Below are 17,560 nucleotides of genomic sequence, written 5' to 3'. Positions count from 1 at the left end.
ATTCAATCCAGAAAGTTAATTACTAACATAATTATCAAAACCTTATATTTTTCAGGGTTAAGTCAAGCATTGCTGTGGGCAGGGTATCTTTTTGGTTGGTTTGTTCTCTGGTTGACATGTAATTAGCTCTTAAAGACAATGCATTTTTTGACTTTTAAAGCCAAACACAAATATCTAGATATCTATTCTATCTAGAGAATATTCCCTCAATTGCCAAAATCCACCCAGAGAATCTGAAATGAAACAAAGTCATAAACTGATTCAACCCATCGTTCAAAACTCTACATTCAAGGCTTTCTCTGAATGACTTTTTCTACAGCAGACACAACAAACTTAATGCTCCTTTTTTCCGTATAAAATGCTTTAGGTGGAGCGCCCGAGCGGTTCCGTAGGTTAAGCATCAGATTTTGGCTCAGATCATGATCTCAGGGTCATGAGATCAAGCCCCAGGTCTGGCTCTGGGCTGGGTCTGGAGCCTGCTCAGGACCCTACCCACTCCCTAACTCCCCACACCCCTGTTGTGTTCTCAATCTCTCTTTAAAAAAAAAAAAACAAAACTCTTTAGGCTCCTACTGTATTTCTCTTGCTGCTTTTGGTGGATTATTTCTTTTCCAAACCACCTCAGTTCAGCTTTCACGGGACGGCTTATGGACATCGAAAGGAGTATAAAGTTGCAGGTCCTCAGACCCAAAGCTGCTCCAACAGCAAAACAGGGAAGAAGTTTGTCTACTTGTCCAAAAGTGGAATAATGTGCAATAAAATAATGAAAAAATAAAATAATACAATAAAGGGAGCATTATGGACGGAAAGTTACAGCTTTTCAAGAAAATGAGTTCCCATCAGGACTCAATCTGTGATGGGCTAACCACCATGAGATAGAACTTGGAATATGTTGCTAGAGTTGCACACATGGCCCAAATGAATGATGGATGACCTTAAAGCACATCTCACATGGACTTCTAGACTCCTGAACCATGTGGATGACATACAGGACACATGGCATCTACCTGGCATTCAGCAGTTCCAGAGCTCCCCTTTACCTCTCCAACCTGCCTAGAATTTCCTAGAAAGAGAACCTGAATATACCTATCTGGGATCTTACTTTTTTCACTAACTACTGTTTAAAGGATGAATGAAGTTTCCAGCCTGGCTCCAATGAGCTCCCATCAATTTTATCCACCACCACATTCCTGCACCTTTGATGAGAACTAATTAAGCTCATGTGGTGTGTTTTTTTTTCCCCCCCAGACTATCTTTTGCAGCTCTGGAACACAGCACACCAAATTAAGCCCATCTGTCTAAATGGGAAGAAGTTATTTATCCCACTGCCAAGCAGGCTTTCTTTCCTACCTAGATGCTGCCTTCCAAGGTTCCCAAACACCTTGCGGTGATGATGGTAGCCCCGACTCCTGACCAGCTAGAATTCTGGGAGAGCAGTTGCGCGTTACATCCAGGATCACCTACCAATTCACAGCAAACATTTCCTTGCATGGCAAAATGTCCAAGGAAGCCACAGAGTATGCTACCAGACTATCATTCAAGGTCAAAATTACAAAATCCAAGAATTCAGTGCAATTTTTAAGTTGTTATTCAGCTGCCATCTTGCCCCCCACAGAAAAAAGGGGGGCCGTCCTTTTTCATTAACGATGCCCTAATAAAAGAGCCTAATGAATTTCAGTGGAGTCCTCGGCCACCTGAGGTTACTTTTGTTAAAAAGGAAGAAACAACCCTGCCATTCACACGTGCCAGACGACAAAGTTACAGGAAAGATGCCCTGGGCAATGATGACGCCCATGTGCCTGCCTGGGCCAGGACGTTAGGCTCCCAGGATGATGGCTCTCAGCCCCCAACCCATGCTTCTCAGCCTCAATCAACTCAATTGTACTAACTCCCACCCCTGCCTACTGCTCAGGCAGTGAACCACAAAAAAAGAGAATCAATAGGTATCTGACAGTCATGATACACTGTTACTCCTGACCTGAAGAATCTTCACTTAGGTGGAGCTAAGGAAAGAAATTAAAGTCCACAGGAATGCCAGAGTCTCACTGTAGAAGTGAAGCACATCCACTTGCAGAATAACAAAGGTGCCTAAACTAGTTGTTACATAATAGATCCTTTATAACATAAAAGAATTATTAATAAATGAATTCTTTGTTCTGAGTTTCTTAATTATTGCTTTTTCTTTTATTCCTACCCTAAGCAGATTTATGGAATTTTTAAAAAATAAATAAATAAGGATTCGAGTGAATCAGCAGTTTTCAAACCGTTTTTAAAGGCACAGGAGACTCTTATTCAAAACAGAACCATGTGGCCCCTTCTCCTACCCCCCACCCCCGCATATATAAAAGATGGTCAAAAAGGAGTTGGTCTGGATGAGGAGACATTCCTGAAGGGGTCCTGAGGAAACCACAGTGATATAAAACAATTTGAAAAGCACTGAACCAGATGAATCCAAATAAAATATACAATGAAAATTTAAATTAATAAGCGCAGAAGTTTCAGTGAGATTTTTTCGTAGCAAATGCACAACATGGAAACACTAGCACACATACAGATTACAGAGAGACCTAAGCTATTTATTTACTATTTATCACATGCAAATTCAAATGTGGCATTAATCCTAAACGGTCTTCATGAAACAGCCAAATGAATTTCAACAAACACCTGAGTGCAAGGCTAGAGCCATGAATGGTGATTATGGAGATCTTAATGACATGGAAGAACTATAATAAAATATTAACTAAAAAAGCAAGAATTATGTTGCTGATGTAAAAATGCCAGGAAAAGCACTGAGCAGGGATCTGCTAAAATACCAACATGGTAATTACCAGGTGAGAAATCAGGGTGGTTTCTGGCTTCTTAAAATTTTATTTTAGGAAGGGAGGGCGGGCGGGCGGAAGGGTGGAAGGAAAGAAGAAAAGATCTAGCCTAAACAGTCTTCGGGCTTAGAGTCCAGAGTGTACACTGGCCAACAGGGAAAACACTCCTGTCACTTAGGTTAAAACATAAGATCTAGTCTTTTCGTGAATACAAAGATTTGGCCATGCCATCCCAGCGAATACTCAATTCACCTGATGACCACAGAGCTAGATGATTCATCCTTTGGGACCTGAACTTTGTACCCCGATCTAGCACAGCAGCTTACAGAGGGATGCCCCAGGCACACCCAGGACCGTCAGAAGGCCTGGAGGGGGTGCTGGATCAGGAGCAGGACACCGAGTAGCCCCGCCGGGCAGAAGCATGTTCTCAGTGCCACCCACTCACCACATCCAGGTCCTGGGACACCCGCCGTTTCCGGAGCTCCTCCATCCTCTCGCACACATCAGAGAAACAGGTGTTGTAATAATCTGCATACTGCTGTGCCAGGTCATCGATGTTTCCCAGCGAGCCGTCCTGGGGGCAAGGAGGGCAGCAGGAAGAAAGAGGAAAAGAAAAAAGGCAGTCAGTCCACCTGCAAACAGACCCACCACTTTTGGTCCCCCTCTCCATGCAGTTACATTAATCATGGCTGGGGTTCAGCGCCAGGCTAACTTTCATGTCTGATACCTCCTAATCCTCAGGATACCCGCTGGACGCCAGACCTGTTTCCTCACTGTGCAGGCGAGCAAACAGGAGGCCAAAGAAGTCGAGTGACTGCCCAAGGGTTCCAGGGCTAACAAGCCTGGCTTCTTTGCCAGGCCTCCAACCCAGGACTGCCAATGCCAAGGCCACGGTCTTAAACCCATATCCCCGCCTGCCCGGCAGGGCTCAAAAACTCTCAGGGGAGCGCCTTCAGAGAAGGCACTGTGCAGGTGAGAGACTCCCTAAAGCCCAATCAGTGGCTGCACCAGAACCTCCTGGGAAGCTTCTGAGAAATTCTGATACCAGGACCCCACTCCCAGAAATTCTGATGAGAACCAGAGAACTGAGAACCGATGAGGATGCTACATCTGAGACATACCGGTGCCCTGCCTTCCCAAGAGACCCTTGACAAGAACACCCTATCCCTTGAGTTATTCCAAGAAATAGGAATAACATGCAAGGAGAGTACATATTCATTACAAATTCACCTAAAGAGGAAACCCATCTGGGGCCTCAGCAGCTGCTCCGGAGCCCATCCTCCAGAGTCCAACTCAGCCCTGCTGCCCCTTACAGCTCAGTGGCCAGAGGAGTGTTTCCTCATCTCTGGGAATACCAGAACAGTTGAGTACCTATCTCACAGTGGAACTAATCAAGGAACACAGTCAGGCTGGCACATAGGATTATTAGTTACTAATATTTGCTTCAAGATAATGCTTCAGACTGTAGTCTTCCCTTAGGGGAGTGGATGCCTAAATGCATGTCTGAACACATTCATGAGGACAAGTGCTGCCTACATTTTTAAGTTAAGCCGTTTGCTTCATTCATTCATTCATTCATTCATTCATTCATTCATTCATTCATAGAAACATTTCCCCTGCCCCTTTGTACCTCCCAACATGTCCTTTCTTTGGTATGAATAAATGGCGCTACAAAGACCACCAAAGAAACACAACTTTGAGAGAGCCTAGAAGGTGCCCACACTTTCCATTTTACAGAGCACAGCCCTATCACATCACACACAGCAACACTTGTAAAACGCTGCCAGACATGCTCAGATGCAAGTGGGGCTGGGGAATTAAGAGTTCTCCAAAAGCCTTTCTGCTAAAGACTTTCAGGCCTTGTCAAGAGGCCTGGGTCAGAACAATCTCTACCCCAGATCTGTGTTTACCGATTTTATGCAACCAACAGACAGGAGAAACAGAAATGAAAACAAATGATTTTTTAGAAAAAAAAAAAAACCTCTTCCTTTCCCACCAGTAAAATGTTCCCCTTTGAGGTTAATTGCCTCCAAATCCCCAGTGCAGATCTAGGGGCGAGAAGAACTCATAATTACGAGACCAAATAAGGTGTTGTGAGTATCTGAACACGTCTGGGCATAAGTCATTCCCCACTCGGTCCGTTGGTCTGTGCGTCTATCTCGGACAACAGGCTGGAAGGACACAGTAGAGGAGCTGAGAGCCCAACCTCCTCTTCAGTAGGTCCCCCAGTAGGGAAGTAAGATTAGTCAAGGTAAGAAATCTGCTGCTGAGCCTCTGAGGAAAGGGCCAGGGGTGGTCAGCCTGCTGGTCTTTGCTTTACTGCTGTCAAACTGCCTGAAACCAGAATCACTGGGGAGGAAGGGGGCCAGAAAAGAATATCTTAAGGTGACGTTCCTGAAATACAGCATGGTAAATCACACTATCATCCCCCAAGGTTTGCCCTGGCTCGCCTCAAGTCAACAGCACGTACCCTGTCCGTTTCCCCACTGTGTCTAATCTGCCATGAACCCAGCAGATTTAGCAAGGTCACTTTGTGACCTTGCTAAACAGAGCTGACCGGCTCTCCTTCCTCTGAGAATCACCCAGGTGACAAAATAAGCCCCCAGCTTGCTGGCCCACATCTCAGGGCCCTTCACTTCATGAACTCTGCTCCCCAGTCCCGCCCGGCTGAGGAAGGAGCTCGGGCCCACAGACTGGGAGGCCCAGGGCAGCCAGAAGAGCGACCAGCAGCTTCCTACAGCAACCGCTTTCCCCTCAGAGCAGCCCTCTCCCACCCCACCCACCCCAGCCCCAACACCCGGAGAACTGAGTCCCGAACACCAGCTATTACTCACAGCCAGTACTAGGAGGATGAGAGCATAGTGCCCGCTGAAGCAAGGGCTTGAGTCCACGGCTGCCTGGGCAGCTGCCTTCTATCAAGCCAACAAGTTAGCTTACACTTCAAAGAAACAAAGTCCTCCCGGGCCCCCTTCTCTTCAAGATCTTTGTGTTTCCTTAGTCCCCGCCCCCAGTATACACTGAGAAAGACCAAGGCGCTCCCTTCAAAGTGTGCCTGGAAGGTGGGGGGAACAGGGCTTGCAGCCACAGCACCTGAGAACCCGCTTTTAGGAGTGACTGCCTGGATCCGGCCACTGCCCACCACTGCTGGGGCCCCTGGAAGCTCCTGGGCCCTTCAGAGTCATGTCAAGTCTCTCGAGAATATGATGCTATCTATCCTGTCTTCATCCAGAAACATCTACCTTCATCCGTCCAGGAAGGGAAACATGCCTGCCACTTTTGACCAAATATAAAACCCACATCTTCTAATATCTGAGTGAATCTTTCCTATGGTTGTTGTTCTTAAATGGAAATCTCTCTCTCCCTCTCTCTCTCAGAGGCACTAAGAATTGTACTGTTTTAGCCAAAGCGCTCCAATCTTGAATTCTGGCTTCAAGAATTCAGATAAATAAATTCAAGAATTTATTTATTCAAAATAACCAGCTGAACTGCACAACTTAACACAACTTAACACAACCAACTGTTTCCTTGGAATAATCAAGTCCACTCCAAAAAAATTCTTAGTTCAAATTACCCTTTTTCCCCTTTTTGCAAGCAACACCTTCAAAACCAACTGTTCGGTTCTCAAGTTTCCAAACTGCCGATCAAAATTTTCTGCCACTAAGTGAAAAAGTTTAAGTCCCTATTTCTCAGTCCAAATCACCCAAAATTCCCCAATAACTTGGGGGCCTGGAAGCTATATCCGTTGCTCATAAGAAAAAAGGCAGCTGTTCAACTCAACACAGGCCAAAGACAGCAAACGCTTCACACCCTGCAACATGCTGCATTATCCACTCCTTACTTGGCGCCTGGCAGACAATAATTTAGAACAGGGTGGCACAGCTGCGTCTGTTTTCCCAAATCGCTTTCCAGATGTGCAATAAGTCCCCCAAATTTCCATTTTCATCAGTCTTGATGATTTAAATGTCAAGAAAGGCAAAGGAATAAAAGAACATGTTTTTTTAAAAATAGGTCTTGTCTGCCATCCCCAGAAAGGAATCCTGTTCATCCCCATCAACTGGAACCAACGAACAACCACAAGATCATTTTCTCTTTATCCTCTCAACACCCATGCTCTTTCAGGACTACCTGGAAACCTCTGCACCATTTCTGTCCAACCTGTTCCTACTTGAGATAGCACAGCCCTATTCAGTAAAAACATTCACTTCTACCAGAAATGTTCGCAAAATTAGTCTGCAGGGAATTTAAATAATGCAGCTGGATATTTAATAGCACCACACCTCATGCATCTTTCTTTTGGGGATGTGAAGTTCATGTCTGACTCAACACCCCACAATGCTGATGTCAAGAGGCACTGATGTTACAGAATAAACTCTGGACTATGACTTTAAACTCTCTCTAAATACAATTATTAAAACACTGAAATAGATTCCTTTTGAAACTTTTATTTCTTTTAAGATGTTCATTGTTTCTGCTCTAGTTATCACTTGCCTAATTTGTTTCACTTCTTATTTTTCCCTTTTGCTTCTCGTGCATCAGGCTGAAGCAATATGGGTTCAAGTTTTGGAATGGGGGAAATCTTATTTCCTCAAAAGATTTTAAGTAAATTGTGAAATTTTGTGCCCCATGATCTTTTTATAAGAATTTTCCCATCTTCATCTTAAAAAAAAAAAAGAATAGAATCCATGCAAATTCAAGTTCTCCTTCCTTTTCTTATTATAAAACCAGGTCACAGCATCTTTCCATAGGGCCATCTACTTCACTTGATACGGCTTTAAATCAAATCTGTGGTCTTAATCCCAGTGGCAGGTCAGCCGAGGGCAAATCTTGTGTAATCTTCCCAAGAAGCCATAGCATACATTTCTACCAAACACTCTTCTTTTATACAACCAACATAAAAATATAGAGATAAGGGAAATTTGTACCGAACAATGGGTAGACTGCTGTTGCAATTAAGGAAAAAAGACATAGCACTATTCTCTCAACAACTGATTTAACAGTATTTCTGATATTTATCCCAATGTACTTCTGTCTCTGGGAGAAGTGAAAACTAAAAGTACTATGAAAACAAAGCATTTGTATCATTAACTTCTGTTATTTTTGCTCTCTTCTTTCCCAGATGTCACTTATGGTTCAGAATATCTTGACAGTCTCTAAGAGAGGGAAAAAAAAAGAAAAAAAAAATTCTGAAAACACCAGGAAATACAATGTAATCTGTATGGCTGTATGCAGATCACATGCAAATGATTGCAAATGAACTTGTGGTCCTGCTATTTTATGTAACTGTAAAGACAGAGCCCGGAGGGAAAACTCAATGTGTTGCTCTGAATCCCCAATGTTGAGGGGGAAAAAGAGGAAAGAGAAGTCTCCTGACTCATTTATTTAGTGTGTCTACCTTTTTTGTCTATAATAATAAGTCCATATATATATTGCATAATATAAAGTACATGTTATATTTACATTGCTCCCTGTTGTTTTGGAGAGGAACGGAGCTGTATGTCAGTACATCAGTTCCCTGCAAGCTAAATCCACGGAACGAAATCACTACACGACAAGGAAGGCTGATTTCTTGAATGACTTCACAAGGTGTTTTCATTCTTAATTAGCTTGTTTAAAGATTCTGAGGTGATAAACACTTCCAGCAACCTTTCAGGTGAAATCGCTACTACCATAAAAGACTAATTTTGATTTCCTTGTTCAGCCTCACTGAATCTGTGAGATGGTGTTGCAGGAATTCTCTGCCTTCAGTGCCCCAGGTTCTTGGTCATGCCACTTCAAAGAATGAAGAGGTGGACCAGATGAAGAGTGGTGGGCAGCAAAGCAAAGCTTATTGAGCAAGAGCATAAAGTGCCCGGAGAGGGAGGGGACCCGAGAGAGTTGCCCCTGGAGTGTCTAAGTTGAGGGGTTTTTATGAGCTCTTCTGCAGAACTATATTAAGCATTCACGGTGTGCTGAGTCATGCCAATCATGGCTCTGGTCACGTATCTGTGTACCTATTAGGTTAAGGTCTACGTGCTCACGGTCTTTTTTTGTTGACATCTGGGGGCTTATATCTTAACTGCCCCTTGCCCATTATAGGGACAAATGCTCTGCGGTTAACTACCTTATTTTAGGACGTTTTGCAGAAGTCACTTCTGCAAAGGCTGCAAAGCAGAATGCTAGTGCGCTAAGCTGCAAAACTGGATGTCAGTGCTGTTTTCTCTCAGCTGTTCTGACTCCATAGTTCTTGTTGGGGACCCTGGCCCTGACTTCCGAACTGTCCAACTCACTCCCAACAATGTCACTGTACCCAGCTCTGTTATCCCATCCTGCCCTATCATTATGGAGAAATTCACTGAATAGATAATGATCTCAAATACTTTTCTCTGAGGTATCACTCCAAGCATTTCTGTAAGATGGCTGGAGCTGGAATACAGTCTGTCTCAGGAAAAAGTTTTTTACACATGACAACCAAAAACACACACTCAAGGACAGTATTAGATCATGCTGTTGGTGATGAAAAGGCCCTGGGGGCACACCCACATGGCAGGTGGCTGAGGGCTGATCTCACATCTTCCACTCCCCCTCTCCAAAAACACCCAGAACTTGCCAGGCCCTGTGTCTAATTCTTCCTTTGGCAAATATGACTTTGGTGCCCAAAGCCCTCACTATTCTGCATCATCTCTGATTAACATAAATCTGCTCCTGAGGAAAGAAGGGCCTCAGGCAGGCAGCATTGACCACTCCCTCCTTCCTAGCACTCTCTCAACAAAACCACCACCCAAAAAAACAAACAAAAAACATACAGATACAGCACAAAACCAAAAATAAACAACAACTGGGCCATGGAACTTCCTTGATATAAGATATTTATAAATATATATTATATCTACTTACAACTCTAAGTACTTATTAATATAAATTCTATTGACATTAAAAATGCACACAGAAATAGGCATTGTAAATGAGATAAACACAAGTATAAGTAAAAAGTTCTAAGTTCTTTCCTATTCGCAAATGGAAAAGCAACTGCAGTGGTATTCACCCACCAGATCACAGCCCATTAGGGCTGCAGCGGTCAGCATGGATCAGAGAAGTAACTACCACGAGAGATTTCAAGCTGGTGAAACAGTCTACACAGGCTGCTACCTCTGGGTCTAGCACTGAGTCAGTCCAAAATCACTACAGGTCAGCCAGGCTGGCAGTTATGAAAGAAGCTGGGTGTGAAAGAGCAATGACGAAACTGAACCCAGGAATCACACAAAGACAACTAAAATCCGCATCAAGCCCTGAGGCCATGGGCGACCTGTAAGAGAAGCTAGAGCTCTTTACGATAGATCTACACACACATGCACTTGGCTCAAGACTCCCAGAAGATGAAGGAGATCTGGCAGGACCTGGACTTGCGGTGGGTCTAGGCACCACCTCAGGCCAACAAGACAAGGGAGTGGATCAGTGATACCACGTGGGAGCCACCACGGATACCTGCCACCCACCACCAACCTTCAGTCTAAAAAATATGGCAGCTGTGATTCATTTCTGGCTTCCGGGTTGATACAGTGCTAAGCCAGCAGAGTCCTGAGATAAATGCAGACATGTGAGACCAGCATTTGTTGCAATGACATTGCATGGCATAGAGCAGAACAGCATTGAAGAGAACAGAGAATGCTGGCATACAACACATGAAGCAAGGATACTGTTTCCTGCAACATTTGTTTCAGTTATGCATGACTGTTCTTGATCACAATGTAAATTGTATCTTCCAGTGAATATAGGACAAAAAGGATGAAAGTCACTGAGGGGGCGCCTGGGTGGTTCAGTTGGTTAAGCGACTGCCTTCGGCTCAGGTCATGATCCTGGAGTCCCGGGATCGGGTCCCGCATCGGGCTCCCTGCTCGGCAGGGAGTCTGCTTCTCCCTCTGACCCTACCCCCTCTCATGCTCTCTCTCTCTCTCTCTCTCATTCTCTCTCTCAAATAAATAAATAAAATCTTTAAAAAAAAAAAAAAGAAAGAAAGAAAGTCACTGAGGGCATTTTGCCTCCCAGGCTGCACTCCTGGGGGTACTCCCACTTTGGAGTCTATTCTAGAGCCCCCCCCGCCCCGCTCCGGCCCACTGGCCTCCTCCCAACCCTCAACCTTTCCTCCTCAGCTCACCCCAACAAGCAGATGCTTCCCCAAAGCTTCCCCTGCCTTTTTCTCTTCTTGTGCTCCCCGTTTTCTTGGGGAAATGTCATCAGTGCTTCGACAGATCTAAAGCCACAGTGGAAACGTGTTCTTCTCGTCTCATCTTCCTCCCTCAGGTCCAGTGCAGCTTGCTTGACCCGAGGGGACGAAAAGCTTGAGATTTTTAGCAAAAATGTGATTACCAGAATCTCACACACAAACCAGTAATCTCTAATTATCAGCTCGGAAGGAATTTGGAAAGCTCAGTCTAAGTATGAGAACTCAGTTTCCTGACCATGGAGAGGTGTAGCTACAATAAAATGGGATAAAAAAAAAAAAAAAAGGCCTCCTCTGTATCCCTCCCAGGGAGTGTGTGTGATATCACGTTAACTGTCAGGTATGATGGAGAAAGTGACCAAGGCTAGAAAATTAATACGTTCTTCAATCATCAACACCTAAGAGGGTATGCCATTAATTCAAATATGTACTGAACATCTATGACACTCCAGGTGTTCTGCTAGGTGCTATGTATACAATATAAAATCAAGAAACATGAATGTTTATTATTAATAGAAAAGCAAAGTATGGTCTTTATTACTGTAGTCATATGGTTAAGTCATGGAAACCTGTTAAGGGGGTTTACTAGGCTGTGTGCTTCGTGTAAGGTGTTTCTGGAATTAAGGGCTCTGAAAGATCCAATCTGCTGAGCTATCTATCAGTGGCTCAAAAGAACATTTCACAGGAAGCTTCAGAACTTGAAAATGAAGGGAAGTGACTGGAACATTGACAATTTGTTCAAAAAAATTAAAGTACAGATTCGTACTCAAAATGGACATGTGCAATTAGCAGATGGCAATTGCGGACTAAACTCATTTCTCATTTCTAAATTGCCCTGAGCTAACAGAATCACAGATTTGGAAAGAACAGCAGAGCGAGCTAGTTGGGTGGCAATGAACGAGCTAGTTTGGTGGAAATGAAGTCACAATTTCTGACCATGTTCACAGATTTTGATGAGTATGAATCACACTTTGCACTTTCTCTGGCTGCCTCTGTCACATAATCATGAGGATATGAGCATTCTCAAGCATTTGGCCAATGATGACCTGATTCGGGGGGGGGGGTGGTAGTGATCTATAATATTCCTAGAAATTTGGAAATGATTAATCTCAAAACAATCCTGAAATTTCAGGTTGTTAAACCTTGTACAGTATTTGAGTTTGTCGTATTTTAAGAAAATTATATTTTGCTGTGGCTTGAGCAGAGAGTCAGGAGGGTGATAATAAATGGAATCAGAACGGACTCGATCATCGTGTCTGATTACCTTGAGGCAGGCTAAGAGAGATTTGGAAGTCCTGGTGACCTGATCAAAACTGACAAGAGGATAAATCTTATAACCATTCATTGTTAATTAAAATCTTTTTCGGTGATGCTCCAAAAGCTTCAGATTTTTAAGAACTGGTAAGTATTACCTAAACAGTGTTATCAATAAAAATTCAGATGGCCAGCAAGACCCAGGACACTGATCAAATGGCCCATACTGAAGTACTTGGATGCCCCTGACTTATACTTTGAAAACTCTCAAAACTCCTTCTCCACTTCCTTAGCTGTAAATGCCTTGCTTCCTCTTCCTACGTATTCAGTATGAACTCTCCAACTCCCCAAACTTTCAGGCTGGATTCCGGTGTTCCAGAGATTAGCCTCAACCAGCTGCCTCCACACCAGATCTCAGGAGTCCTTCACTTACCCTCAAAGAGGCCACTATGTCTAATGGAACTAATTATACTAATGTGTCATAAATAAGTCAATGTTAGTATAACATCTCTTCCCTAAAACCTCTACATCCTAATCCGGGCAGTGTTTTAAGTTGCGGACAAAACTTCCCAGCTCCTCACCCTCCAATCTCATCTCATGTACAACCCCTGCCCTAGATCCCATGCCCACGGTGACTTTTAGAATATAGATCTTGAAAACTGTAAATGTCTCCCAGGGAGGATTTGACAAAGTCGGTCTGTTGTATACCATACAATATGAGAGCCTTTTTATCTGGACTGTCCGCCTTTCTAGACTTGTCCCGTGGCTCCACCTCCCTATCCACACACCAGTTTGGGCCAGATCAAACTAGTCCACACGGCACTCTATCATCCCCCCTCCTCCATGCTGTTTCTTCTGCCTGGAACACCTTCTTTCGCCCTACTGACCCCGCAGACAGCAGCCCATCCTTCACAACGGACTTGGCATGGCAGGTGGTCTTCTTGCTGCATCACTGCCAATCATACATTCCACCCACAAACGGAATGACCTGATGTCTGCAGTCTGCTTCAGAGGCATGGAGGGAGGAGGAGGAGGTGGGTGCAGGTATAGTTGAAACAAGATTGGCCATGACTGATGGTAGCGCTGGAACATGGGAGTTCTTTAAAATATGACACTTAGGTATCTATTTGAAGTTCTCTATTTTAAGGCATCTTTTAAAATGACTTTTACTCGGTTGTCATTCCCAGGAGACTTCAAAGTCCTTGAAAGCTGGAGCTGGGTCTTACTCATTTTGGCAACCTCAGCACCTAACACCATCACAATGATACTTAGCCATTCCCTAAGAGGTGTCTATCAGATGCATGGAGGAAGGAAGGAATGGAAGTCAACAGAACTGACTCCCCACTTCCTGAGGGTCCCATAACATTCATTCGGCATTTTCATATATAATGATGAGCTTTTAGTCTCAGTCTCTGTCCCCACCAACTTTAGAGCAGTAATTGAGCCTAGTGAGTGAGTGAGACATTCAAACATCCTTTGAAATAACCACCAGTGAAGAACGAGGTGAAGGGTTGCAGAATATGTTTCCAGGCAGAAGGGACAACAAATACATATAATTCGTCTGAGTCAGGAGACAGCCTCACCTGTTCCCTGAGGAAAAGCTACCCAGTTGGCTGAAGAGTCGGTGCAGAGGTGTGGCAGGACAGGAGGGGGAAGAGAAAGAAGGAAAGCTGCGGGGAGGATTCTTCACGTACAAAACTGATTTCTGATTACTTCTACTTAGTGCTGACCATTCTTGATATATGGATGGGCATGGATCTCGTTGGAATCCAATGGAAGATTCTTACACCAAAAAGATTAACGGGGAAAGTTCCTTGGTGCAAGGGGCACAAGGTCACTAAACTCTTTCATTCTTCTCACATCCTGACAGAAAAGGCGAGTGTTTGGAAATGACTATATAAGGAGGCACTGAAGACACCAGGGCCATAACCTTTTGAATCCTCCCCATCCAATCCCTGCCAGGGAGACCAGGAGGAAAACACACCTGGAATGCTGCTGGGGAAGGTGGTGTCAGAAAGCAAATACAAGACCAACGCTGTGGCCAAGGAAACAGGCACATTCCCTCGCTGGGAATGAGCTTTGATGAGCCAAATGGAAACCTGTCTGATCCTATACAGTGGAGGCTATTTCAGGGCCCTTCATTCACGTGACACCAATTGGGTGGTCTCTATCCAAAGTCAGGGAGAAACCAGTTTACCTATTGCCCCGGAAAAACTCCAAGTAATCCAAAAACAACTCTTCACCGCACACCTAACCCTCCTCAAGCACATTTCATGACCTAGCTTCCGACATCTGCTCTTCCGTCCATCCCCTTATCTCAAGGACACTTCCAAGAACACTCCGTGCTCCAAGGACTTCATTTGGGGACTCAAAAGCCCGCTTGTGGATGTGGGGTAAACGGGAAATCTGCCGTCTTCATTCTGTGCACATTCTGACCTGTAACCTACAGGAAAAACCAGATTTAGAGAATGTCAGCTGCGCAAAATTATTCTTCTTGTTCCAGGCGCACAGGTGAGTATTATCTGGATCTGGGTGTCTGTCCATCTATGGATGTAACCATATAAAACAGTATATGACATGAAGGCCATACTTTTATTTCAATTCTTTGGGAAGAAAAGTTCTTTCCTAACTACATCATTTCCCCTCAAGATGATCTCAATTTTCATCATAAAAGACTTTTCCATTTGCCAAGAAGATAATGTGAAAGATCTCTGAAAAAGCATCCTTAGCACATGGGGCCTACTCAGATTAAAAACATTTTGGAAGTTGAGAATGAAATTTATTTGCTTTGTACCACATTCTATATAGAGTTACAGTGTAAACTTGACAGGTATCTTAGGCCTAAAAGCAAAAAAAAAAAAAAAAAAAAAAAAGCCCACCTGAGATGAATTCACATCATTCTACCAAGCCACTTGTCACTAGAATGAAAATGTTCATTTTTCCAATTTGCTCACGAGCTGAGAACTTACTAACATCACCACTGGCTTTTTCATAACACCTAATGTTTAAATTTCTAACATATAATTTTTCTTAAAGAGGAATTCACTTCTACTTAAGAATTAACATTTTACGTACTTATCGGCCAAATCTTGTTACTTTTAACAGTTTTATAGGTCAGTGTTTGCTGGAACACAGTCCCTTCTTCCTTCCTATCCAAGTTCTTAGATTCATAGGCTAGTCACATGTCTACCACCTAAACAAACTTTTTTATGCTCCTCAATTGCTCTGTAAAAAAGAGCAATTTCACTTTTATTCCTCTGTGATGTGGATGATAAATTTTTAATTGTCACGTTGTGGGAGAAAAGCCAACCAAAAAAGTGTACCTACCAAAAAAGTGTACTAATAAGTCTCTTAAAGGGTCCCCTAGTTGTTGTTTTTAATGCTACCCTGTCAGGATAGGCTGTGTCTTTCCATTGGCAAAGCACAATTCAACAGCTCCACTTTATACTGGGAAATCAAACACTTGGCTCCCTCCCGTTCACCCCGGGCACCCTCTAAACACAGCAGTCGGAGAGATCCTGTTTGAACCTAAGTCAGACCCTTGCCCCTCTACTCAAAAGCTTCAGTCCCCTTCAGAGTAAAGGCTGCAGCCCCCACCCCCATGCACTGAAAGGTCCATGGTCCATGTCATCTGTGCCCTCCCCCACTTCTCTCGTGCCCCATCTGGAGCCTCTCAGGCTCATTGCCTGGCCACAAGGCTACCTTGCTTCTCTTCCAGCACTCCAAAACATGCCAGCTAACCCGGCCTTGGGACTTGCTCCTGTCTCTGCCCTCACCTGCCACAGAGGTGACCCAACACCCTGCTTCCCCAGTGTGCCCTAGCTACAATGGCAACCCACCTCTCAGGCACACACAGTCTCTGACCCCCTCCTCTGCCTGCTCTCTCTCCCCCCCACTTCTCATCATCTAAACTAGTTTGCATATAACTCATGTCTGTTTTAGTCCCGTCCCCTAAAGTGTAAGGTCCCTAAGTGCAGAAATTTTTCTAAGTTTTGTTCACTGCTCAGTGCTTAGGACAGTGCCTAGAAGAATCTCAATATAAATTTACTGGATCAATGAATGAATGGAATAAAACTGTCAATCAACAAGCACTGTGCCAGGCATTATGCTCGGGCCCTTGGGAAGAGGAATAGCAACAATTTATATACTGCTTTATGTTCTATTTTTCTCTCGGTAATGGATCGACTCTTCAGTTCTCAGACTTAAAAGTAATTGGCAAGGTTTAATTTCTAAAACACCCATTACTTCAGCATAATTTAAAAAGCCAGTATTAACTATGCCAGTGCCTTCTGTATGTGTATCATCCTGTTCTCTTTGTATGGTTTCAAAAGAAACAAATGGAATATATGGTTCAAGGTGTTAATTACATAAGCTTATTAAAAAACAAACTCCTAAGAGGTGTTGGTTTTAACACTTAGCACTTTTATGTTTATGTAGTTTATTAGTTTTTAAATGTGAGAAAGTCAAATGTAGTATAAGCATATTGCAAAACAGCCACTACCCAGGGAAAATTATTTCACCTACATAGACAAGCCTTTTAAAGAACTGGCTCTAGGCTGCAAGTCTGTAAGTGAAAGAACATGGCAGAAGAAGGTTTTTATATGACAGTGTTTCTGAATTCATGGTGCTGCTGGGCTTCCTTATGCAACGTGCAACCATGTAATTTGCAATTTAAGCAGTTTCACAAAGTCTGAAAAGAAGTATCTGTAGTATTCCATTTTGTAAAAATGAGTGAGGGCTATGTCAAGACACTCTCTGTATCTATCTAGGTCATAAATGAGCTAGTTTGGTAACTCCAAATATTTTTTCGTATTGCATTTAGAAAGAATGTTCTGTGAACAACTACTAGTGGGGAAATTGGTTCTGTTAACGAATATCCCCGAATAAGACCTTCGGACCTCCACCTGCAAACCAGGTCATAAATGCAGATAATAAAGATTCTCAAAAGGCCATTAGAATTAACTGTTCTCCCACTGCAGTTCTTCACGACCTCCCTGGTCACAGAAGGCAGGTGTTGGGAAAACTGGTGAGTAGAAGGCTCCCTGCCCCCACTCCGGCCTTTTCTTATTTGTGAGCACCAAGAACCCAGAAAGCACCCTTGCTCTATGCCTAGACTGAGGCCAGATCCTGTTCCCACCTCCCCACAGACCAGCGTGGCTGTGGAAGCCTGATGTGACACAGGCAAAAATGCAGAAAAACCAAACTGATTTTCCATAGAAATAATTCAGGAAATATCTAAAAAGGCATGCCGATTAATTTCAACCTCGCTTCATTTTTCCAAAACATTTGC

At 43.7% G+C, this 17,560-nt stretch overlaps 1 protein-coding gene across 1 annotated transcript in view; it reads right to left on the bottom strand.

Annotated features, from left to right (window-relative positions):
- Positions 1-17,560, bottom strand: part of SASH1 (SAM and SH3 domain containing 1) — a 193,251-nt gene that overhangs the window by 147,513 nt on the left and 28,178 nt on the right. Inside the window, 1 exon segment of the mRNA XM_073894060.1 lies at positions 3,265-3,393. Coding sequence (XP_073750161.1) covers positions 3,265-3,393 — 129 coding nt within the window.

This window comes from Callorhinus ursinus, unplaced genomic scaffold (genome assembly GCF_003265705.2).
Source record: "Callorhinus ursinus isolate GAN/ISIS: 27379988/994484 unplaced genomic scaffold, GSC_fseal_2.0 scaffold6, whole genome shotgun sequence".
NCBI classification, from domain to species: domain Eukaryota; kingdom Metazoa; phylum Chordata; class Mammalia; order Carnivora; family Otariidae; genus Callorhinus; species Callorhinus ursinus.
The sequence above is the reverse complement of the archived record's forward strand: the minus strand, read 5'-3'. Positions and strand labels throughout refer to the sequence as shown.